Source organism: Bidens hawaiensis, unplaced genomic scaffold (assembly GCF_021521415.1).
Source record: "Bidens hawaiensis isolate Kalapana, Puna unplaced genomic scaffold, B.hawaiensis_p1.1 tig00001692_1, whole genome shotgun sequence".
NCBI classification, from domain to species: Eukaryota; Viridiplantae; Streptophyta; class Magnoliopsida; order Asterales; family Asteraceae; genus Bidens; species Bidens hawaiensis.
In genome coordinates this window covers 513412-538368 of record NW_027491096.1, presented here as the reverse complement: position 1 = coordinate 538368, position 24957 = coordinate 513412, and the positions used below count along the sequence as shown (strand labels likewise).

General features: G+C 34.5%; 1 protein-coding gene across 1 annotated transcript; it reads right to left on the bottom strand.

The window, feature by feature from the left end:
• Positions 1 to 19017: 19017 nt before the first annotated feature.
• On the bottom strand, positions 19018 to 24346 carry LOC143594414 (K(+) efflux antiporter 4-like). Its single transcript, XM_077073739.1, has 20 exons — positions 24148 to 24346; positions 23168 to 23211; positions 22959 to 23017; positions 22744 to 22822; positions 22613 to 22674; positions 22443 to 22518; positions 22277 to 22351; positions 22107 to 22178; positions 21938 to 22021; positions 21756 to 21824; positions 21588 to 21665; positions 21415 to 21503; positions 21156 to 21252; positions 21005 to 21058; positions 20452 to 20547; positions 20192 to 20380; positions 19618 to 19695; positions 19459 to 19503; positions 19261 to 19350; positions 19018 to 19172 (listed from the first exon to the last, which is right to left on the bottom strand). The coding sequence occupies exons 1-20, from the start codon at positions 24344 to 24346 to the stop codon at positions 19083 to 19085; spliced, it is 1725 nt and encodes a 574-aa protein (XP_076929854.1). The 3' UTR covers positions 19018 to 19082.
• Between the last annotated feature and the right edge of the window lie 611 nt (positions 24347 to 24957).

The following is a 24957-nucleotide window of genomic DNA, read 5'->3' as shown; positions in this document are numbered from 1 at the left end:
AGATCTAATCGAGTTCCCAACGCGGTTTGAAGTGATGTCCAGAAATGTGAAGTAAAACGGCTATCACCATCGGAAATGATATGCAAAGGTAGACCATGATCGCAAACGATACGCTGAACAAAAATCTGAGCACGCTGATCAATCGAAAACTTTTCGTTGATCGGAATTAAATAAGCGGACTTAGTCAATCAGTCGACTATATCCCAAATACCATCGTGGTGGTTTTGGGTAGTCGGAATCTTGAACACAAAATCCATAGTTACGTCTTCCCATTTCCAAATAGGAATGTGCGGTTGGACAAGCAAACCAGATGGTAATTGATGCTCGGCCTAACTTTAGAACAAGCAAGGCACTTTGCCACATATAACGCGATGTCTTTCTTCATACCGGGCCACCATAATGTAGACCGTAGATTGAAATACATCTTATCCGCACCGGGATGAATGGAATATCGAGACTTATGAGATTTGTCCATCATGAATGTGCAAAGATCATCAAGATTATGAACCCACAAACGATTGAGGAAATACAACAAACCATTGCGCTTGGTTTCGAGTTGATGCTCAGCACCACAGGACATTTAATTGTACATATTACCCTCGGTGATAGAGACATGTTAAGCTTCAAAGATACGAAGTTGAAGATTGGTTTGAACGGTCATTCTATGAAACAAAATCATTTTAACATGGGTCTTTCGACTAAGAGCATCGGCTACAACGTTCTCTTTACCAGGATAGTAACGAATCTCACAGTCGTAGTCACTAAGTAGTTCAGCCCATTGTCGTTGCCTCATGTTTAGATCTTTTTGGTCGAAAATCTGTTGAAGACTCTTGCGGTCATTGAATACCACACATTTAGCGACGTAGAGGTAATGTCTCCAAATTTTCAACACGAATACGGCGACACCAAGTTCAAGATCGTGCATTGTATAATTCCTTTCATGAATCTTAAGTTGTCGTGAAGCATAAGTGATAACTTTACCTTGTTACATAAGGACACAGTCGAGGCCCTGATAAGAAGCATCGCAATAGATAAAAAAATCTCCGTTGCCCTCGGGGAGTGCAAGGATCGGTGCATCACAAAGCATACACTTAAGAGTTTGAAAAGATTCATCTTGCTTTGGCCTTCATTCATAAGGTTTATCCTTGTGAGTTAAAGCGTTTAGGGGCAAAGTGATCTTGAAAAGTTAAGAATGAAGCGACAATTGTAACCCGCAAGACCAAGAAATGAACGAACTTCAATAGGAAAGGTTAGAGTTTTCCAATTCTTAATGGCTTCGATTTTGGCTGGATCAACGTGAATACCCTTTTCATTTACTATATGCCCTAAGAATGGAATTTCATTCAACCAGAACTCGCACTTTCAGAACTTAGAATAAAGCTATTCCTTCCACTATAGATCAAGGATGGAATGAAGATGTTTCTCGTGCTCGGCTTTGGACTTAGAATAAATAAGGATGTCGTCGATAAAAACAATTACGAACTTATCTAAGTAAGGTTTCCATACGCGGTTCATGAAGTCCATAAACACCACGGGTGCATTGGTTAGCCCGAAAGGCATAACCCTAAATTCGTAATGTTTGTATCAAGTCTGAAAGCAGTTTTGGGTATATCATCTTCATGTACGCATAGTTGATAATAACCCGAACGAAAATTAATCTTTGAGAACCACGAAGCTCCTTAGAGTTGATCGAAAAAATCGTCAATATGAGACAAAGGATAACGATTCTCGATTGTGAGTTAGTTGAGCTTGGGATAATCGATACACATACGGAAGGAATTGTCGTTCTTCATGATGAAAAGAACGGGAGCGCCCTATGGAGGTGGACTAGGGCGAATGAAACCTTTGTCTTAAAGTTCTTGGAGCTAATTAGACAAATCTTGCATCTCAGAGGGTGCAAGACGATAAGGAGCCTTATCAATCAGGTTTCACCAGCAACAAGATCGATTCTAAATTCACGAATCGGAGGAAGACCAGAAACATCATCGGGATACTCGCGAACAACATGAATATCTTCGATTTTTCGTTCCTTCTTTTCCACCACATGGGCTACGAATGCCACATACTTCTTGCGTAAGTACATTTGGGCTTGAGAACAAGTTATAAGATTAAGGCTCGAGGGAGAATGCTTTTCGCCAAAGACGCAAAGAAGTTGACCGTCAGCAAGCGGAATAAGAACTTCTCGAAGCAAACGATTTCAGCATGATGAGAGGATAACCAGTCCAAGCCTACTATGATGTCAAAGCTTTCCAATTACAGAGGAATGAGATAGATTGAGAACTTGTGGCCGCTTAGGTTTAAAACGCCATTTCGAATGACATAGTCGATTAATAAAGATTTACCGTTAGCTACCTCAACAAAATACGAGTATCTAAGCTTAGATCGGGGTTTATCAAGAAAAGGTTCACATTCTAAAGACACAAAGCTCATGTTAGAACTGGTATCAAATAAAATAGATGCAAAGTGTTCGTTTACAAGGAACGTACCATTCACCACATCACCGCTTTGCTAAGCTTGATGGGCGTTAATCATGAAAGCACGCCCATGAACATCTTGAGGAGCTTGAGTGGCTTGACCATCTTGTGGTGTAGGAGCTAGGTTAGCTGGAAGCGGCTGAAATTGAGCTTGGTTAGCCAACAGTTATGGAACTTGTGGCTGGTAAGCTTGATGGGCTTGATACACTCGGACTTGATACTACGAAGTTAGAGCAAGCTGAAGCGATTTCACATTCACGAGTCGTGGATATGCGTTGCGAAAGTAGCCAGGATCAACATAGTTATAACAAGCACATTTGATTCGCGGGTTGAGCATATTGCACGGGACGAGGATCCAGTGGAGCAAACCTTTGAGGAGCAATCGGCACACTAACAGTCTCACAGTAAGTGGTGCTATGATGCCCAAAACGGTTGCAACGAGTGAATTGCCAGCAAGCGGCATGAGCGGGATGATGACGTTGGCAGATGTTGCAAAACGGATGGGGTCCGTTGTAGGGTTTTCGGAGAGGTGGTGCAGGATTAGGTTGGGGTTGTGATGCAGCTCATTAGGTTAGCGCGTAATTCTTGTGCTTCTTGCCACGGTGGCTTGAGGGATGAGCAGTCATCTTGAGGCTAGAGGTTCCAGAAGCACGACGCTTAACGTAATAGGAAGACATTTTGCGAACAGTGGTAACGAAAATCGTGAAACTCGGAATAGTATATGGTATAAAAAATCTTCGTTAAAGTTTGTTAAATATGAAAATCATAACAGTAATAATAAGTTTTGTGTGGAACTTAGAGTTTTCATAAACCACCATGGACTCTTAAATTCCAACACAAAAATCAAAATTCGTAATCAAATCGAACCGAAAGCTGGGTATTCGTGTATCACCACAACTTGACACACTTTCAGTTAAAACACATTGTAAACATTGAGGGTCAGAGTCACACGTCACATGAACCTCCATGACTTGTATGACATCCTTAGGAGTATAACTATATTTTTTTCACAAAGAGAACATGGCCATGTTGAAATCTTATAGTTGTGATTTGTATGGCATTTAGTGTGGTATCCTAATATGTTTCATGCCCTTTCCGAACTCTCCAGGTAAGCAATCAGGTCCCGCGTCTGATTGGGATATGTGCGCATTGCTTATTCTTAGGTTTCAATGACCTTGGTGTCAAGAGTTCAGAAAACAAGCACATCTCCCTTCCGGTTACTACATATCCGCCACGTAGAACCACCTTTAAGAAGAAGAAATATCGAAAATCAAAAAATTGATTGTTGAATATGTTTGAAAATCTTTGTTTTAGGCATAAACCTTGGACTTGTGTGTGCGCTTGTGTACATGAGACGTAAACGAATCAATAAGAATAAAATATAAAGCATGTGCATTGAACAATCAAATAGGGCCCACATAATTTCTAATCATGCAACCCTAAACAAATAAATAAAATAAGTTATAACTAACTAGAACACTAAGTCTAATGTCCTGTCTTATAATCACGGCTCTGATACCAATCTGTAACACCCCGTCTTAAAGTAGAAACGCCTGAGTGTGAATTACAGATTGCTCAAAACACATGTGACACTATTAAGTGACAATATTATCATTAACTAATTTAAACATCAAATACACAAGTTCTTAAACAAAGAAATACACTTATTACCAGAAAAGTTAAACAATTTGTCCATTTATTAAATATAACCAAAGTATTAATGTCTTCTCCATGTCTCATCCTCTAATGGCTGTACCTATAGCATATATATAAATTAAAGGTCAACTAAACAAATATATGGTGACTTCACAAAAGTTTTGTTTATATATAATAGAAAAAATGACTGTTTAGTCCCTGTGGTTTTTAGACGGAGCCACTTTGCGTCCCTGATAAAAAATTTGAACCGTTTACATCCCCGTGTTTTAAAAGTTGAACCATTTACATCCCCTCATCTAACATCTGTTAGTTTTTCCATCCAAATATGTAGGCATTTACTCTGTTACCCCTGCTTGATTATAACAAGTTATAGCAGCTCTCACAGGTAAACGAACAATATTGGAGCCCTAGGTATACGAACACGATTGGGAGGGAGCCGGAGGTATAACGCGATTGGGAGGGAGCCAGAGGTATAACGCGATAAAGATTGATCGGCTATAAAGATTGGTGAACGGCGATAAAGATTGACCGATGATAAAGAGCCAAAGGCATAACGCAATAAAGATTGACCAGCGATTGGTGAACGGCGGATTGTCAACGGCGATATAGATTGGTGAACGGTGATTGGGGAACGGCGGCTGTCAACGGCGAGGGTGAACGGAGAGGGTGAAATTTTGACCGGCGAATAGAATGAAAGGCGAGGGTGAACGGCTGACTGTGAATGGCAGACTGTCAACGGCGAGGGTGAACGGCGGACTGTCAATGGCGCTGTTAACGGCAAGGGTGAACGGCGGACTACACCGGCGAATAGAATGAACGGCTCCTTTAACCCGATCTCTGTTTCTTCGTCTTCAAAAATGGAATAGACAGATCTAAGGTTTGGTAAATAAAGGGAGGTGAAACTTATGTAGCCACAGGTGTGATTATGTGGTGACTTTGAAACCCTAAGATGGTGATGGCATGAAAATGAAAGAGACATGGTTGTTTGGTGGTAGAGGAGTTGCCTTGGTGGTGGTGCCAGGGAAAGGAGAGAGATGGTAGGTGGGAGAGTTGTTGACAGTTTTTTATATGAGTGTGATGCAAAATTACATATATGCCTCTGATTTTAACCTTAAACTTAACGGATGTTAGATTGAGGGACGTAAATGGTTCAACTTTTAAAACACGGGGATGTAAACGGTTCAAATTTTTTATCAGGGACGCAAAGTGACTCCGTCTAAAAACCATAGGGACTAAAACAGTCATTTTCTCTATATAATAATAAAACCACACAATTCCATGTGACATGTGTAATAATCGCGAAAGTAGGGTTCTTTCCAGTTGGTAACAACCAACGTACTCGAATAATGAGGCCCTTTCCACTCATAACAAAATGATCCTGAGTGTAAAGGGGGGCGTATGATCATACATATTGAGACTACCACATGCAAGTAAGATTTGAGCAAACAATCAAGTAACACACGAGTCCGTGATACGAATTGTAATTCGTAAATGAATAAGTAAGCAATTGTTTTTATAGGATATATATGCTACCCTCAAAGTGTAAAAGCTTTAAAAAGGGGGTGTGAGAAACTCACCGTTGAAATTGAAGATGAAATAGAAACAAAAGCGGAAAGCGCGTTAAAGAAATCGAAGCGATCGAATCTCACGAACTATAATTAAAAATACAAAGTTAAAAACAAACTAGTGGAATTACATATATATATATATATATATATATATATATATATATATATATATATATATATATATATATATATATATGCTAGTAGGGGTGTCCGCGCGTTATGGCGGGAACGCAACGGGAATTCAGTCGATAGTTGTTCGGTTCGTTATAGTACCCTTATTTGCTATAGTTACATGTAGAATCGGCACAGTTTACAATTTGTGACAGAGGTAGTTGACGCGGAAATGCATAGATACACACGATTATATATCATTAGAAATAAATGAATTAAACACAATTACGTATTTAAGCCTTTTTTTTTAAATCAACGAACGTAACTGAGGTAGCTGACGTAAAAATGCGTAGATACACAAGATTGTATTAATGAAACAAAATACAAAGGTGTTCATGTTTCGAGTCAACCCAACTAAAATCCGTATAAAAAGTTTTCCTTTTTGACTCATGACTCGAATCTTAGCTCGGTTAGTCATTCCCATTTCTTCAATCTTGCAAAGGACATAGTTGTTAAAAAAAATATGTATCAACACTTAGAAATGTAAAGAAAATATGAAACCTAAATATGTTGTAATCATCAAACAAGTACCATTGATTGACCCATTATAACTAATTTCGTAAGTTTGAGTTAATGACTTTTATGAGGTCAAACTACAAAGAGCAATTTAACCAAAACCTTTTAAAATATTGAAAATGCACTTGGTATCGATGCAGCAGCCATTAATGAGGTCAAACTGCAAAGAGCAATTTAACCAAAACCTTTTATAATACCGAATATGCCCTTGGTTATCGATGCAGCAGCCGGAAACCAAAATGCGCAGCCAATTTTCAGTTTTGCACTTTGACCAGATTAGCCTTGGGCTTAATATGTTGTTTATATTCATTTATGCAGTAGATGCATGATACTTTATCATCTTAACAAACGAAATACAATTAAAATTATGTATGTTTCTAGTTCACCAGTTCTTTCATCTTGCTTTTTCTTAATTAATTTTGTTATTTTTCTTATATAATTTGCCATGATACATGGCACACAAGCCAAATTGTTGACAAACAGCAGCTACACATGCATATTGTTTATAAAAAGTTAACAATTTTGGACGACCATTTCCACTGATCTGTTTACTTAAGAGTGGGTGTGTTTGGCTTATATTCATCACTAATAGGTCAAATAAAAATAAAGCCAAATAAAAAAAAGGGGGTTGTGAAACGGAGAAGTCACCCATCAACTTCTTTATTATATGTACATCGTAATCATTATTGGGCACCAAACATCTAAATACCAATTGAAATGCACCCATTATAATGCGCCACCCAACCCGCCAGACCGACCCATTTTGCCAGGCTTATGATAAACTATAGAATAAATTTAGAAATAGCTATTTAACAACCACCTTGATCAACTCCAGGTCAGAGCTTGTTGACAAGATTGATGCTTCAGTCCTTGCAGCATGATTTTCAGTCACTTCAGGTTCAAAATCCTCATAAAAAACAACTAAGTTAAAAAAATATAAGACCATAACCACCATATTTAAGAAAATGACATTTTGATAAATAATACAAAAGTATTTTGGGAAACAAATGCACCAGAGCCATAAATGAATGTACCAGCAACCTTGTCGACATCTCCGCCTATGTATTCACCCATATCTACAATAACAATTCAGCACAATCGGAGTCATGTAACCCTATTAATAAACCTAAAGAAATGAACATAAAAAAGTGGCAGGTTGGGTGTCATAAATATAACTGACTTTCCCCGCAGTTGTGCAAATTACCATAAAGGACATCAAATATGTATTATAGATATTATATTATTATTATTATTATTATTATTATTATTATTATTATTATTATATAGATTATAGATATGCATGTATTTAATATATTAAATAAAAATAATAACAGATAGCTGACTTGTTTAGGCTTGTGAGCCAGCTCAAGCTCGATAAGTAAAGCTTGAGCACCTACTTATTTATTAAACAATAAGCTTGAGTTCGTTTAAAATCAGTTCAATTCTAGCTTTTATCAAGCCAATCTCGAGCAAAAGCTAAAAGAGAAAAACTAAAAATCAGTTTTCATGAAAAATGGAACACCACTCCTTTCCAAAAGTAATATTATTAGTTACCTCAAAGTGCCCACTCATGGCTGGTGGCATTTGAATGCAAGAACCCGTAGCTGATCCATGTCACCTAAATTACGAAAAAGAATAAATCACATTCTATAAATATTAATGTGGTGAGAAAATTGAGATAAAAAACAATTGATGCCAGATACACACATTTTCACTGTGTTTCAAATTAGAAACTAAAAATGGAACTTTGAGAGTGCAATAGACTCGGTTTAATCACTTCACCCACCATCTTATTTTAAATAATCCAAAAGAGCTTTGTTCTCTAATAAAACACACAGCCCCATTTAATGATCTTAAGCTTTCAGTAAGACAATTTTATTAGTTAAATCCATACTGATGAATAATCATATAGAAATTAAGCACTTCACCGCCAACGGTAATGACAAATTTCGTCACCAGTTTTTCATGAAACAACATTATCTCACACAAAAAAACAAATTAACCTAAGATTGTAGATCATATCTTCAGTAACTGTCAATAAAACCACTTAAATAAGTCATTATTCTTCAATTGTCTACCTAATACGATTATTAATCTAAATATCGAACATATATACAAGCCAAGAGATAACAGGTATGATTTGTCATTCACCAAATGAAGCTGTTATCAACACACAAATTCATTTAATGGTAGAAGTTATGATAATCATGTTTTCACATAATGACTTGATAATGTTACCTTCATAGCTGCAGCAATGGGATGCAAAATCACCGATGAAAAGATTATGACGGATCAGGTGTGTAAATTCGATTAAATTGAAACAAAAATTGATCAAGTAAAACAAATTACTTGGAGAGGTAATATTCGCCTTTCATGCTACCGAATCTCTTTTGGGCATTTTGTGGAGCATCTAACGTGCAAGGTTGAGACTGTTATTCCTAAGCATCCAGATATAATGTGTTATGTTAAAGTAATTCCCTCAGATACAAAATCAACAACCAAATAAAAAACGCCAACAAGCACTATTGGAATTCAATACTTCACACATATAATCAAGCAAGAGTAAAACATAAAAAACTGAACCTTTTCTCTGCGTCTTCAACCCCTGAACCTTGTGCACCACCTATTCAGGATATGTACTCATAAAATTAGACCTGAACTGAATGGAACACGTGAATGCAGGAGAAAACAACATGCTAATCACTAACCTGGAATCGATTGGAGGATAGTAGAACCAATGATATAATTAGGCAAACGGTAGAAAGACAAGTTGCCAAAGAACTGAGATAACTAATTAGCCATTGAAATCACTTCATAAATCGGAACAATAGACAATGATCCAAAACAATTACATGTAGATTTGCTATTGTTCAATTTAAAGAGAGGATTGCTCTTCCATTTGTTGTAGCAAGTGAATTTAGAGAGTGAACATCGAAAGATTTTAGGTTTTCATCAAAGGCGATTCTTGGCATCGAGAATTAAAAGGAATCGTCAGTTTCTTGTCTCCAAACAGGAATTCAGATGGACACATTCAATTGTTCAATTGAAGGCGTCAGTTCTTAAAGGAGCAATTGAAGGAGTCGGCGGAGAAAAAATGTAACGGCATAATTGAAATAGCAGATGGCGAGGAATAATAAATATTAAGGGAGAGAGAAAAAGGGTGTCTATCTGTATTATAATGTAATATATATATATATATATATATATATATATATATATATGTGTGGCATTTTATATTATAACATTATATTTAAGCTCTAACGATTTATTCTATTTTAATATTATTTAATTACTAGCTTACACTAAATTTTGATTTATATTATTTGTGGAGCACAGATTTTACCTGTAAAATTTTATTCCTGAATACGATTGCGTTAGCGTATTAAGAATATTTATGAAAAGAAAACTATTATAATACTAACGGGTTTCGCGAAAACTTTATCAGATATGAAAAGTTAGCTTTTTAAATGAAAGTTGATAAAAATTTATAATTAATTTTAGTTAATTTAAGATAATGTTTTTTAATTTATAATAATTTTTAACAATTTAATTTAGTTTGTATAATAAAGGAAAATGGTTTTTAAAAAATATAAACAAAAATGGTCTGACTCGGGTTCGAACCCAGGTCTCATAGACCACAGCCAAGAGAGTTGACCAGTTTACTTGATGATATTAGAACAGAAATAATTAATCACACTCTCAAGTTCATTATCTTTCTTACAAACCCTAGATTTTCAATTCTGTAAAATGGTTCCATGTACGATTAATCAGGTTAGGTGTTTTATTATATGACTATAAACGATCCTAATGCATATATTAAGGAAATGTTATGGATTGATGGTGAATGGAGCTTGACTGGAGACGAATTTGGACGAACGATTTCGTGATTATAGAGTGTATTTTAATTGAATTTGAAGTTATGGGAAAGTTTAGTCAATGAAGTTGATGCTTTATATAGGTTTAATTGAAACGTAAGGTCTTGATTGATCATTATCGGTTTAATTGTGGGAAACCGTTTCTGTTCGCCGGAGGGGATTGCCGGGAAAACGTGAGGGTGACGGGGGGTTTGGTCTGGGTTGGTTAAAATATTATTAATTTAAATAAATTTGCACAATAGTTCCTGAACTTTTAAGTTCTTTTAGAATAAGAATTAAAATATAATTACCAATTGATCCCTGAACTTTGAAAGGTGTTAATAATGGAATAAAAGTTAGCATTTGGATATTTTACAAATTGTTTGCATCTAATAATAACTTTAAACCTCAAAGTTTTGTTAATTGATCAAATGAATAAAAAAACGTGCAAACCATAAGCTTAAATCATCGAGAATGTTATATTAATGATGAATGATGAGCAAGAATACATTGGAAAGATAAAACGGGTTGGTTTAATGAATACAAATACAAATAATAAAAAAAAATGACGAATGTCACAATGAGTGTGTTGATCAATAATATATGTACAAGAAAAAAAATGTCTGGTAATGAAAAATAAGATGTTATTCAACTCACTACCACTAAAACCTAAAAGAGGATAACTCTAAGGTTCATAGACAAAATATAAATATTACCTTCCAACTTTAAGTTCTCTAAGGAGAAGTCTCATTGCAAAAATATGTCATTAGATTAAGCATAAGAAACAAGAGTATCCATATTCAAAAGAATATCTAGCTAAAACAGTAGTCGTATATTAATAATATTTAAGTCTGATAATCCTAATATTCCAATTAACACATGATAGGTTGAGTCTAGTTTTATAGATTTATTTACCGATATCAACAAATAACTACCATGAGTTTTAGTGACAAAATTTAGATGTTAAGGCTATTATAACCATAATACACTATCTTTTGATTATGCTTTATGATATCTTACAGATTCGGAGATTAATCAGAATACTTAAGCTATATTATGACAGTTGTGAAGTTTGCATAGCCAACATAAAGTCAATCTTACTTTAAACTCTCATATTATTTGTTATCAATAACTGGATAGAAATATTTATAAGATAAAACTAGATAATACTATACACTTGCACACCTTTTGTTATCATGTAAATGAGAATATAACATAAGACAAATGAGACCTAAAAATTTCATCCATTAAAACCAAATTTCATAAGAAATCATGGCATGGTTGATGAGGATGATTTTTTATCTAATCTCATTCTCATTAATTTAAATCATGTGTTAGATGCCCTAAACATTACTTGGTGTGAGGAATAAGTATGGGTCCACCATAAATATTCAGACATAATTCGTTTATCATTTATAGACTATCTACTTGTAACTAATCTATCTTCTATGGTCCACGTCTTAAAGAGATCCATTCACATATACTTAATACGATTTGTTATAAATATGTCCCTACATTTCTTATGACATAAGGACTTTAAGAAAATCAAATCAAGTCTAACGTATGTATGACAAATTCCCACGTCACGTGCATCATTGAAACTTCTCATGTCCTTTTCCTAGAGATATCAAAGATTAGTGGGAGCCTTAAGTGTCTTAATCATAATTTTCAAGATTTGCAAGAGGTGGGGAGGGAAAACTTGATATTAACTCAATTACACCTCTTGTACAAGACACTTCTCCATCACAACATTATTCCATCAAAACTTCTCTCCTTATAATTTAATACTACTCTTACAAAAGTCTCATTGTTGCTTTAATGTGGGCATATTCGGATTTCTTACTAAACTAATCCTCACTAAGAGAAATTGCAACAACTTATATCATTAACTTGTTTCTCTATTAGAATCTATTGGTCTTTAAATATTGACCCTAAGCACGCCAATTTCCTAAAGGTTTCTAAGGTCAATGGCAGCAGTAAAAGTCCTTATAATGACTTATCAAAAGTACATGAGGTGGTGGAAGAGAGTCATTAAATTTTACTCTGAATTTAACTCCGATTACATCTCTTGTACACCATACTGCACCAACTCTAACACACGTAGAATCCTGAAATGATGGCAACATAATCAAGTGCTAATTCATAAAACTTAAACTTCTAATAAACCCAATAATCAACTCATGAGGTCATCTAGGTTTTAAAACCGACTAACTTTGGTGATTATGTAACCGCTCTAACTAAAGTTAAATAGATGTTGGAAAGTTTACTGATCCTACCTTTTCTAGTTAAACCATTAACATCAATCAATCTTCTGAATAAAATAAAGCTATTATTAGAAAATTAAACTAAACTCCATAAGTCAGAATAACGTTTAAGACTTTGTTGAAGCACCTAAGGGTGTTCATAACTAAACTAAATCCTACACAAGCGTTAAGTGTGGCATTCGCCATTTTTAAACCCGAAACCGAACCTATTTTAATAAAATCTCGCTTTTATTAAATATTTATTTGTGTTATTTATTTTTTTAATATTTATTCATGTTCACATTCCAATCGCACAATTTAAACCTTGTTAAAATCTAGTTTTATGCTCAAAATGCGCTTAACCTTAAGTCCAGGGACTAAAATGCACTTTTCCAAATATTCTCCCCCGAAGCGAGCCACGTCACTCGGAGAGCATAGCCTAGCTCGCCATGCGATACGTGTTGAGTTTTATATTTTACACCGACGCATCAAATCGTTACTCATTTATAACAAATATAAAGGGTAAGTCAACAAGAAAATTAACGAGTAATTGAAGACATTTCAGGCTAATTATATGAGTTTTATATTATATCATTGGTCTTATCCAAGAGACGGATGGTGTAAATACCAAGGCACAAGACTAGTATAAATAGATTATGTATGTATGAGGGTTCTTCATGTAAATCACTCGGTTAATGAAATCATACTACTATATCTATCTATTTATGTTTCGATTACAATTGTTCATCCCATTATTGATTGTTAATCGAATCAAACTATCCACATCCGTCCATAGATCTTTCAAGAGTGAATGCATGTTGTTGATTCGATCCTAGCTCAAATCCGGGCTCCTCCGTTAATACCGAATATTCACGCTTCCGCACCGGGGCTCGGGTCTTGTCAGTTGGTATCAAATCTAGGTTACTGAATCGTTTTGACTAACCGCTGAATTTGATTCAATTCGCTCTTAAATCCACCATGGACGTTAAACATGAAGTTCGTTGAAGTTTTTTTTGTGGGTTTTTGCAAGTATTTGGATGAAATTTGATGATTCAAAGATGATTGATATGAATTGATGCCTGAGTTGATGATTAGTTCGAAGATTCAACATCGATTTCACGTTTATTTGTTCAAATTCGTCCAGATCTAATGTTTTCGGTTCGTTTTAGGTCAAACTCGTTTATATTTGATGTTCTAGACTTGATTGTTTGATGAAATTGATGGACACTTGGTGATGAGGAAGATAGAAGTGTTACGGTGGTCAATGGTGGAGATATGGTGTCTGGGGATGGTCCAGTGCTTTCTGTGGATGAGCCGAAAATCTCAAGCGTAAGTTTGGAATGTTTGAAATTTACAGATTGTGTTATGGTATTCCCTAGAAAATTGAAATTTGAAAATATAGAAAAGATAGTTTCCGATAGTATAGATGCATGTAAAGATCCACTAATCTCGGAAAGTCAAGGGAAGTGGTCCAATAGGAAAATTGATTATGAGGTAGACTTACCGTCTCAGTTTAATTGGAAAACTCGGAAGAAACATACTATCAATATTGCCAAACACAAGGCTAGAAGTTTTGATAAGGATGATTTAACTGGAAATTGTGATCATGATTTGCGTGGTGAAATTACACGTGTGCATATTACTGGAGCATGTGGCCAACATATAAATGTAAATGAGGTTATTATACCGGTGGATCCAGGTGCAAGAATAACTATTAACGAACAGGGTGTTATTGGCCCATTGAAGTCAACATATATTTATGGAGTAAAAATCAATGGGGGTGGGCCTTACATTTCTAAACCAAGCCCAGATTATGTTTCAAATAACTATGGCCATGGGTCACCTTCTAACTCCTCAACGCATAACGTAAAGAAAGATGGTAAGCCTGTTCTTTTCGACCCAGGAGGTACGATTTTAGAGCCGGGTGAGATAACGAGTGAGACTACCCGTGAAGTTAAACGGTGTGGGCGGGTCATGGTTGTAACGGATAAGAACCGCGTTGATGTTCCTTTTGATCCAGGTGGCTTGGGTTCAAAGACAAAACTCGAGGACGAGTTTTTTCGAAGATGGAGAGTATGATGCAGATTATCTCCTTATTTGAATTATTTTAATATCTTTTATTATTGAGTTGATAGCCATTTTCGTCCCTGTGGTTTGCTACTTTCGCCACTTCAGTCCAAAGTTTGAAATTTTGTCAATTTAGTCCTTATAGTTTTAAACATTAGCCAATTACGTCCCCCCGTCTAACGACATTCAACTATGCCGTTAGTTTTAGGGGTATTTTTGTCTTTCTCCTGTTTATGTTTAGTTAATGGCCAGTTTCATCCCTGTGGTTTGATACTTTTGCTACTTCAGTCCAAAGTTTGAAAAATTTTCAATTTTATGTTTAATTTATTCAGTATTTTTTTTTGCTACATCAGTCCATAATGGAGTTCATTGGCAAAGTGGTCAGGGTAATTTCCTAAAACCGAACTATACGAAAAAACTAAAATCGTTTCTCTGATTAATGCATAATAGTTAGGGTTTAGAGATTAACATATCGTAGCAAACATCAGGGTCGAAATCAACATCAAGAGGTCGAATATCCCGCATTTCCATGTTTACTCAAGAAATCGATGCACTAAATCGCATTGTGTGTTCTTCAAATCTTGGTATTGTTCTTGAATTCGTCGAATTCAACCCTAGAATTGTAGTCGATATAAAGAATTCAAGAACAACACCACAATTTAAAGAACACACATGCGATCTAGTGTATCGATTTCTAGAGCAAACATGGAAATGCTGGATATTCCACCTCCTGATGTGATTTCGACCAAGATGTTTGCTACAATATGTTAATCTCTAAACCGTAACTATTATGTATTAACTAAATAAACGATTTTAGTTTTATCGGTATAGTACGGTTTTAGGGAATTACCTTGACCACTTTACCAATGAATTCCACCATGGGAGAGAGTTTAGAAAATGTCTAGAAACTAAATACAAGGAAGGTATGATTATTGTTATCGACAGAGTAAACATAAACCTGTTTGGTCGATGCTCGATGGTTTTGGGCTTGGATTATGCTCTTAAGGGCTATAGACAAAAAAAAGAAAAAAAAACTGAATAAATTAAAAAAAAAATTGAAAAATTTTCAAACTTTGGACTGAAGTAGCAAAAGTATCAAACCGCAGGGACGAAACTGGCCATTAACTAAACATAAACAGGAGAAAGACAAAAATACCCCTTAAACTAACGGCATAGTTGGATGCCGTTAGACAAGAGGACGTAATTGGCAAATGTTTAAAACCATAAGGACTAAATTGACAAAATTTCAAACTTTGGACTGAAGTGGCGAAAGCAGCAAACCACAGGGACGAAAATGGACATTAACTCTTTATTATTTTGTGTTTATCTAGTTTCCTAGTTTATCGTTTTCCTTGTTTAGTATAAGTATGGATCCTGTTTGTTTAGGTTCTCAGTTTTTGATTAAATTTTAATATAAAAGACCATTGTTCTTGGAACCTTGGTTTGTTTTATCGTCTTTGATTAATTATGAGTCTCTCAAGCCATTGATCCCTTCCGAAACTACATCATTAGCTCTGACTCAATAAAATACGTTTGTTACGTGTTTGAACTGAGCACCGTTGCATACCTTGCATATAAAGATTCATTAAACAAACAAGTATGCGTGTGGATGAAACCCATTGCAACAAACAAACCCAGGAAATAAGTTTTCTTTGAAAGAAAACTATATTAAAGATAGGGTAAAGTTAAAATAAAAAGGGAGATAAAAATGAGAAGTGTAAGAATGATTTGTGATTACACAAAAAGCCTCTTAAAATAAATTAATAAAATAATAAAAAAGTCATAACTAAAAATGTAAATAAAAAACTAAAATGTTTCCCTCATCATTCCTGTTCAAAAAAAAAACACACACACACACACACAATGCCGAGATCAAAGACATAATGATGAAAATGAACAAAAGACAATTATAACTAAAAAAACACATATCGTAAAGTATAGCACAATGCCGAACAAAATATAACATAATGTTGAGTAATATAACACAATGTCAAGAAAAAAAAAAGACACAATGCAATGGAAAAATGACACAATCAATGACAGAAATAAACACAAAACACAATGATAAACAAAAAGACACAATGATGTTTTCACTCAACATTATATTCTTTTTTAAGAGAGAACGAGAAAGACGGTGGAAACATTTTTTTTTTGTGTTTTTACTTTTTTTGTTTTTTATTAAATTTGAGTTATTGTTTTTTTTTTATTAATTTTTTTAATTATTTTTTAGAGGTTTTTTTGTGTGGCTACAAATCATTCTCATTTTTGTCCCCCTTTGTAGAATAGCTTGACTCTTAAAGATATGCTTGACCATTCTTACTTTAGTGGGATAGTCGGAAGTTTTACCTTAATTAGGTTTTCCTAAATGTTTATTTTGTTTGACATCTCGGACTCGAATCCCACTCACATGCTATATTTTCGGGTTTAACCTTGCTGAAGCACCATTTTATGGATTATGCCTCACAACATCATATCTCCAACACCAAGTTTTTCAAAAAGTTTAGCCTAGTGTTCGGCGTTTTCAGATACTAGTATTAAAAAAGTATCGAAACTCAATTTTTTCAATTTACATGAACTATATACATCCTTTCCAATGTTAATTTTGATATATGACATTCTTTAAGAGAAGGCTTTAATTTTCTTTTCTGATCCTATTTCTTAATAATATAACAATAAACATTGTAAACAAAATTTCTTCAACCAATTAATTAAAAAATAAATTTAGATAAAAAAAAGATTAGCATGGTCCATGTAGAGAGGATGATAGCACAAATCAAGAAATGGTTCAGAAGTTTCCAACTCATGAATAACAATGTTATGACTTCATCTTTTATGAATGTTACTTTTAAACAACGTGTTGCTGCTATAAAAAAGCAGATAATGGCATAGCTTGTTGTCTGTTTTTCTTCTTTGTCATGTGAATTATGAACTTCTGACAAAGTAATAAAGATATAAAAATAAAAATAAAAACTACAATCGACTTCTAGTATTTTAAAACCTCACTGTTTGTTCGGTGTCGCTTATTCTGACAAACAATAACGTTTTTTTCTCTCCCAATATAAATATAAAATTTTTAAGCATATTAAACATCTGATAGTATAAAAAGACAAAAGAAATGTTGTTGGCTTTGGTTTTGTGAGGCACACAGAAATATATGAGATGGTTTGGTTTGGAGTGTGCCTTATCTGTCATAAATCATAATTGCTGCAACTTTTGTCACTAAATCAACCAATCATTCTTTTTAGCATGATCCCTTCTGATTTGAGACAGCAATCAATAATGTACATCCCGGGATTGGGTTGGTCTAATTTGTACTTTGGAAGCATTGTAATTCTTAACTCTATCGTTACTGGTTTGATTTGTTACATTCAAAGTTTTATTATTAAAATTAAAGGCCAAAAATAAATATGTGAAACTTAAGTAAAAAGTATATATGTGAAACTTTTGTGGTAAAAGTTTAATGAACCAAATGCTTGTAAATAAAATTGAGGAGCTGGAAAGTATATATACGAAAGTTGTGTGACAAAAGTATAAGAAATGGGAGTTTACAAGATCCCTTTCAATATACATATAACTCTCAACTCAATATTCGTTTAGAAACTAGCTTAGATGATCGAAATCGGCTCGTTTGTAAAACAAACGAACCGAGGTGAGGTTATTCAATCACCAATCAAATTTATGTAGGCAATAAAGGAAGGCCAAATTTTATGACCCTAAGAAAGTCAGGGTTGTTTTTTTCCCCTTAAATCTATTGATATGAACAATAAATTCTCTCTTTTTGTTGGTGACATTTATCTATATGTACAAGAACAAAGAACTTTTAAAAACAAATAAGCGGATAGAAACGCAAATTTCAGCTTGTTAAGAGTTCTTGAGCCAAGACAGCTCGTTTAACGTCAAGCTCGAGCTAATACTAGCTCGTCCTGCTCACTAAAGCAATCATAATCTAAACATTACCACAACAATTTGTTGAACCATTTGGTTTTTGGTATGACCATATTTTGATTCTAGGTTAGTCGCTATTTACATAAAAACCAGACCAAACCAAAAATGAATGAATAAGTCGATTCAAATAACAAACAAAAAATAAACCCGACAGGTTATTAGGCTGACTTGAAATATAAGTAAACGATTGAACCCAAAACACCTTCACTTCGAACAAAAAGAACACAAAAAAAATTCTTAACAAGATCAGAGTCCATACTACTTCAAATGTCTAGGCAACTCACAAGATTAATATGAAAATGTGGTAGATTTAAGCAATGATTACAACTATATCAAAGAATCAACCCTTCAAAAATTACAGAAAACCCGCTCCTCTTGTTCTCACCCGTGTACATACAACTATGTTACATTACAAACCAACAAACAAGAAGCTTCACACCTGTTAGTCACCTATCAGTTAGATTAACCCGGACACCTGTTTCCCCATTCTGAGAAAAACCGGTTTCTGACACCCGCAAAAAGACACGTTGTCACCCGATTCATATTCTTGACTATACTTGAAAAACCGACATTTGTGCCCGTCTGTAATTAACCTTCATGGATCAAAAGATCCTTGGCAATTAACGCGATACGCTGTTTTGCACTATCAGAACGGAGCCCGTCTACTTTGAATCCCATCTGCTACATTCAATTTACAAACTAATCTAAGCTCTATAATAATCAAACAAACAAGATAATTGATGTGTGTATTAAAAAAATGGTTGACCTCTGTTTGGCTATCGGGAGTGAACCAACGTAACAGAACACCAAGATGCACTACAGCTGGTATTATCTTGAAAAGTAATGGGGTTGTCACCTACAAACACGCTTTTGTTAGTGACCCGCAAAATTCGAGTTTATTTACTTTCATTTAAAAAACTATCATTACTGCAAAAAAAATATATAATAGTTTTCGTGTTATTACCAGACTAAGAGCAGTGGTTCCAAGAAGCAGCATGTACAGCTTCCCCTGAAAGGTAAAACGAATTATAATGTATTTAGATATGAATACCAATAAATTAAACCAACTATTAACAACCGTATTTTCCCCCAAATTAAACAAGAAAAGACGTGTTAAAAAAACCTCAACTAGATGAAGATTAGAAGCACGGCTGAGAAGAACAAAAGCAAACTCTCCTATTTGTGCTAAAGACATCCCAACCTGCATCACACATATTATTATCAGGCCTGTAAAGAAACCGAACGATCGAAGACGAACAATTACACGACAGGGTTTCTTGTTTATGTTCGTTCCCTAAGAAAATTTTAAATTTACATATTGACGAACGTTAATGAACAAGCTTAAACAAATGTAAACTGTCAGCTACAAATGAAGGAACTTAAATGACCAAACGTTCATGAACATAATGAACGAACAATACATGTGTTTACATTCGTTCATTTAACTAAATGAACAAAAAATTTTGTTTATGCTCGTTTGTTTATTAAATAAACGAACTCTCCGCCGCACAGTTCACAAACTTTTTACTGAATGTTTAGCTCGTTTACAGGCCTAATTATTATTAATTACAATACGCGAATATTAGAAAGACCCAAATATTGGCCCAGTTAACCAGTTTCCTTCTAACATACTTCTAGTTGCACCAAGTGTTTGTGAATTCTTAATTATTATAGAAAAGGCAGGAAATAGATCTTACAAGAACTGAAGTTTTGTTGTTGTAGCCAAAACCTTTGACAACTACAGAAATGACAACTGTCTTGGCAATAACAACCAACAGAACCGAGGCTAACAGGATATCAATGTGGTTCCACAGAAAATGAACATGAATAAGCATTCCAATGCTTGCAAGAAATAAAGCAGCAAAGAAATTGCGTATTGGTTCAACCTGCATCAATAAAAACTTCAATCTAACTGCCTTTCTGCATATTATATATCGGTACAGTCAAAAAGGTTTACTTGTTCAAGTGTATGTTGAGCAAGATCGGTTGTTGATATCATAACTCCAGCAGCAAACGAACCCAGTTCTAAACTTAATCCCAGCTTATCACTAGACTGAAATTGCATCATACAAAATTTGTTTTAAGGGTCAAATTCATATATACCCCTACAAATTTGAAAAATAGCATATGCAAAACTAAATATATCATACATGCCTTTACAAAGTAGCTAAAATATCAAATATACCAATCTACAGCTTAAAAATTTTGTACCCATTTTTTCCTAAAACTTTAAAATTTCCTATAAGCCCATCTTGCTTATCGTCGATGCCAATCAAATCCAGATACATTGTAGTGTTTAGACAAATATAATGGAAAGATGTAGAATGGTCATTTAGTAAAAATTCATTAAAGTTTATATATGATATTTTTAGTTTTGGTGTATATATGAACATTTTCAAGTTTGCAAGGGTATATATGAAATTAATCCTTCGTTCAATTATAATCAGCCAAATCAAGCAATGAAACAAAAAAGTCAGTAAAGATGAAAAGCGTCAGGAAGAAACACGAACCCAGGCTACCAGCAGGCAAAATGCAACAGATGCCAACTGATACAGTTCATTAGTCTGCACAGGCGTTTAACAGCGTAACCATATGTTCTACAAACGGCCAACTTATATAATTTCAGTTAACATTCTCAAAAGAGTTTGAATAATTACAAACCTGTGATGAGAGGTTTATCATCAGCTTAAGGAACCAAGGTAAGCCCATTCTTGATAATATTGATAAAACTGCCAAAAATCCAACCAACGCCACCAGCCTGACTAACTAAGAATCAGTACGATGTTGAAATCAACAGAAATCTCCAAGATTCATCAAGTAGATTTAGTGTAAAACACTAAAAGTTGCACATTCTCATTTTAAAAGACTGAATATACTATATAATTAAATAAATAGTATAATCGAAAGTTAAGAAACTTACGATTTAGTCATGGATATTACTCCTTGTAAAACACCTGAAGTTCCGCCAAGAACCGGAAGAAGAGCAAACAATAAACCAACAGCACAATCCTGTAATAGAAAGAAGATAAAACAGACTTTAATTTTCTCACAATGTGTAAGTGAAGATGAATTAAGGGAGGAAATGGCAAGTACCTGTAAGATGAGGGTCCCAATAGTAACTTGTCCATGAAGGGCATTGACACTATTCTTCTCCATCAAAAATTTTAGAACCTGCATAATAAAAATTGTACAGCGTATAATTAAGCTAGAACTTCACAAAAGGTCAAAGAGCTTCATGCAAAAAAGTCAGAATGGTCTTACCACTGCTGTTGAAGACATAGAAAGAAGCACACCAACAAAAACGCCCTCAGAAGATTTACCACCACATAACTGTAAATGTCATCCAATTAAAGACAGAAAATACTCTGCAACAGCTAATATAAAAATATAAAAATATAAAAATAAGATAACGAAATAATTAAAAGATTAAAGCATCATCTTACCGAGGCTGTGATTCCACATACGCACATAAATAAGAAACTTTGAAGCAGTCCTCCAAGCACTGCAACAGCTCGAACAACTTTAAGCTAAAATTATCAAACAATTTATTGAGTTTAATATCTTGCATTGACAAAATATCACATAAATATAGATTTTAATTACGAATCTAACCTTTGCCATAGAGAACTCAAGCCCTAAAGCAAAAAGAAGAAAAATTACACCAAATTGAGCTACTGTTTCTACCTGCATTTAAACATATAAATGTTTATCATCTTCCAAAATAACACAACTTCAGCATTGTTTTATCATGTCAGAATTAGATAAAAAGTGACATAACATACTTGAACCAGTTCACTAACCACATCCAGCCCACCAGGCCCAACAATAGATCCTGCCAGTAAATATCCCGTAATAACCTGTTAAAGCAAAAAAAAAATCCACATAATAAATGAGTCATTTTTATAACTAAAAGCTAAACACAAACAAGAAATCAAATATTGTTCATACTGGCTGTCCAGCACACGCGAAGGCAATGCCACCACAGGTGGCAGATACAATGACAACAACAAGATCGGAAATTAACCTGTAAATTCACCACATTATTAATTGCTTGGACAATTTAATAAAGTTGTTTGGTAACATAAAATGATTGGAAGACAGAGATTAAATTTAACTACCTCAAGTCTAGCTGTAGCACAGGATATTTTGACTTGAAATTGGATATTATAAAAACATTATCCTGAATAAAGAGCGAGAAAACGTAAGTGTGTGACGCTAATAAATTATATTAAGATTTTAGTTTTTTTACCTTTCTATCAATTAGTGTTGGCGTCTCTTCTACTCCATTATCGTTATCAATATTAAAAACATGATGAAGTTGAAAGGACCTACAACATTTGTCTTCAATGTTAGTAGTATATTAATAACTAATAATGTATAACTTCTGTCTTCTGTACAGAAAATGTAGCGTAATTTATATAAACATCAAAGAATTCAGTTATAAATAAATATAAGAGCCCATACTTATCGTCCTTTGTGTCGTTTTTCTTCGATTTAACCCTAGCAACAGTTTCCAATACAGCCTGGTGAAAACAAATGTAAATCAGGTATAATATAAGAACGCCATTAATCGGAAAATCAAATTTTTATTTTGCTCATTATCACGAAATGTTATGAGAACATCATCAGAGTACATTCATTCATCTGAGACTAGAAAACCTAATGGCACTAACCTGTTGTCCAGCAACACTGTTGTTGAAGCTGCCTGCATCATTCTCTGAAAATTCAACGCATGTGCATATATTAAAAATCAAGAAACGTCCATAAAAACGTCAAATTTCTGTCTATATTTTTAGGAGTAAAACAGAAACTAATAATAACATGTTAATCACTTATAGTCATTGGTTGTCAGTGTAATCACAGATCCAATGAACTATTGGATTAGATGATGAAAGATCAACTACACAAAAGTAGTCAAGCGTTATCCATAAAAGGCATATAACTCAGATGTGAAGACAAAAAGGGAATAACAGAATTTTAAGAAATCCTCTCAAGAGATAAAAATATTGAGGATCTAGCGATTTAAGTAAAGATCTATTGGAATGATAGTATTACAGAAAATATGCTGGAGTTGCAGTATCTCTTTTACTTATTCCAGGATTTGTTTGACCTTTCTGGCATCCACATAATTAAGCCAGCCCAAAAGAAGAAAAATTATGAAAACAATATAGACAAAATCTTTCCACAACATACAGCAGGATGTGTAATACTACTACTACTAAATATCATCAGTGTTAATTATAGCAATACAATACTTTCCATGTTCCATATAAATTAGACTTGGATCTGGATTTCAAACACAGATTCTTTTCAAGAAAACAAATCATGCAAGTGCATTATTAAAGTTTATTTAAATCAACATGAATCTTGTGATGGTTGAAATAGAAGTAAAATCTTGACATCAAAAGCTCGAGTTTAATAAGAATATAATAGAGATCCAGAAGTCAAAGTTCAACTAGCAGACCAAGGATACCTAACATTGTGGCAAAGTAATAATACAATAACCAAATTTGCAATTAGAAACCAATTCAATTCAATTTCTCTGAATTAGTCAACAACACCACCTGATCTATTCAATTCACTTGCTCTAAAATGCACATTATAAAAGCTAAACCTAATTAAATAAAAATAAAAGATCTAATGATAAGGTAACCTTGGTTCTGATCATTCTCATTGAACTCCTTCTCGAGAGCACGATCAATCATGCCGGCGAAGCTGCGGTCTATGTCGGTGGCATTGACGGTGGCGTTAATTGCAAGGCTGCCGCCGCCGTCGGACTGAATATCTGCGGCGGAGAGAACGAGAAGGAGAGTGGAAAAGAATAAGAGAATAAGACGGCAGAGGTGGAACATCCTACGGACGGCGGCGACGGAGTGGGCCGGCGTACGGATGTGTGTGTGAGTGTGGATTTGTGTCGGTTTTGTTTCTCAGTGATGGGTTTGGTTGGTTTGATGATAGTGGAACAGAGGAGACGAGTGGGGCCCACAGCAACCAAACAACTTGGAGGATGGATCCCAGATTTTTTTATTTTATTTTATATTTTATATCACTCAAAAAAACTTAATCATGAAAACATTGGAGAGCGCATGTGCATGATGTGTTGAAATATCAAATATTGGTAAGTAGTTTGCTTTGCATGATATCTATCCTAGTCTGGTTTGAAATTATTGAAAACCTTAAGAGGGAGAAGAAGAAGAAGACAATGACAACGATGCAACAGCATGTCAATAGGTGTGGCATGATCTTTGCATCATCCGGGTGATCGACTACAAAAGAGACAGGGTGATTTGTCAACTTTGAGAAAGCGATATTGTAACGTCTAGTCATTTCTACCATCAATATTGTTTGTTTTTTAACACGATCTAGAAAATCATCTAGAATTTCAATGGTATCAAAATTAATTCATGCAATAAAAGGTTTACAAGGCCTTATATAAATACATAGAGAAACGCAAAAGATGGAA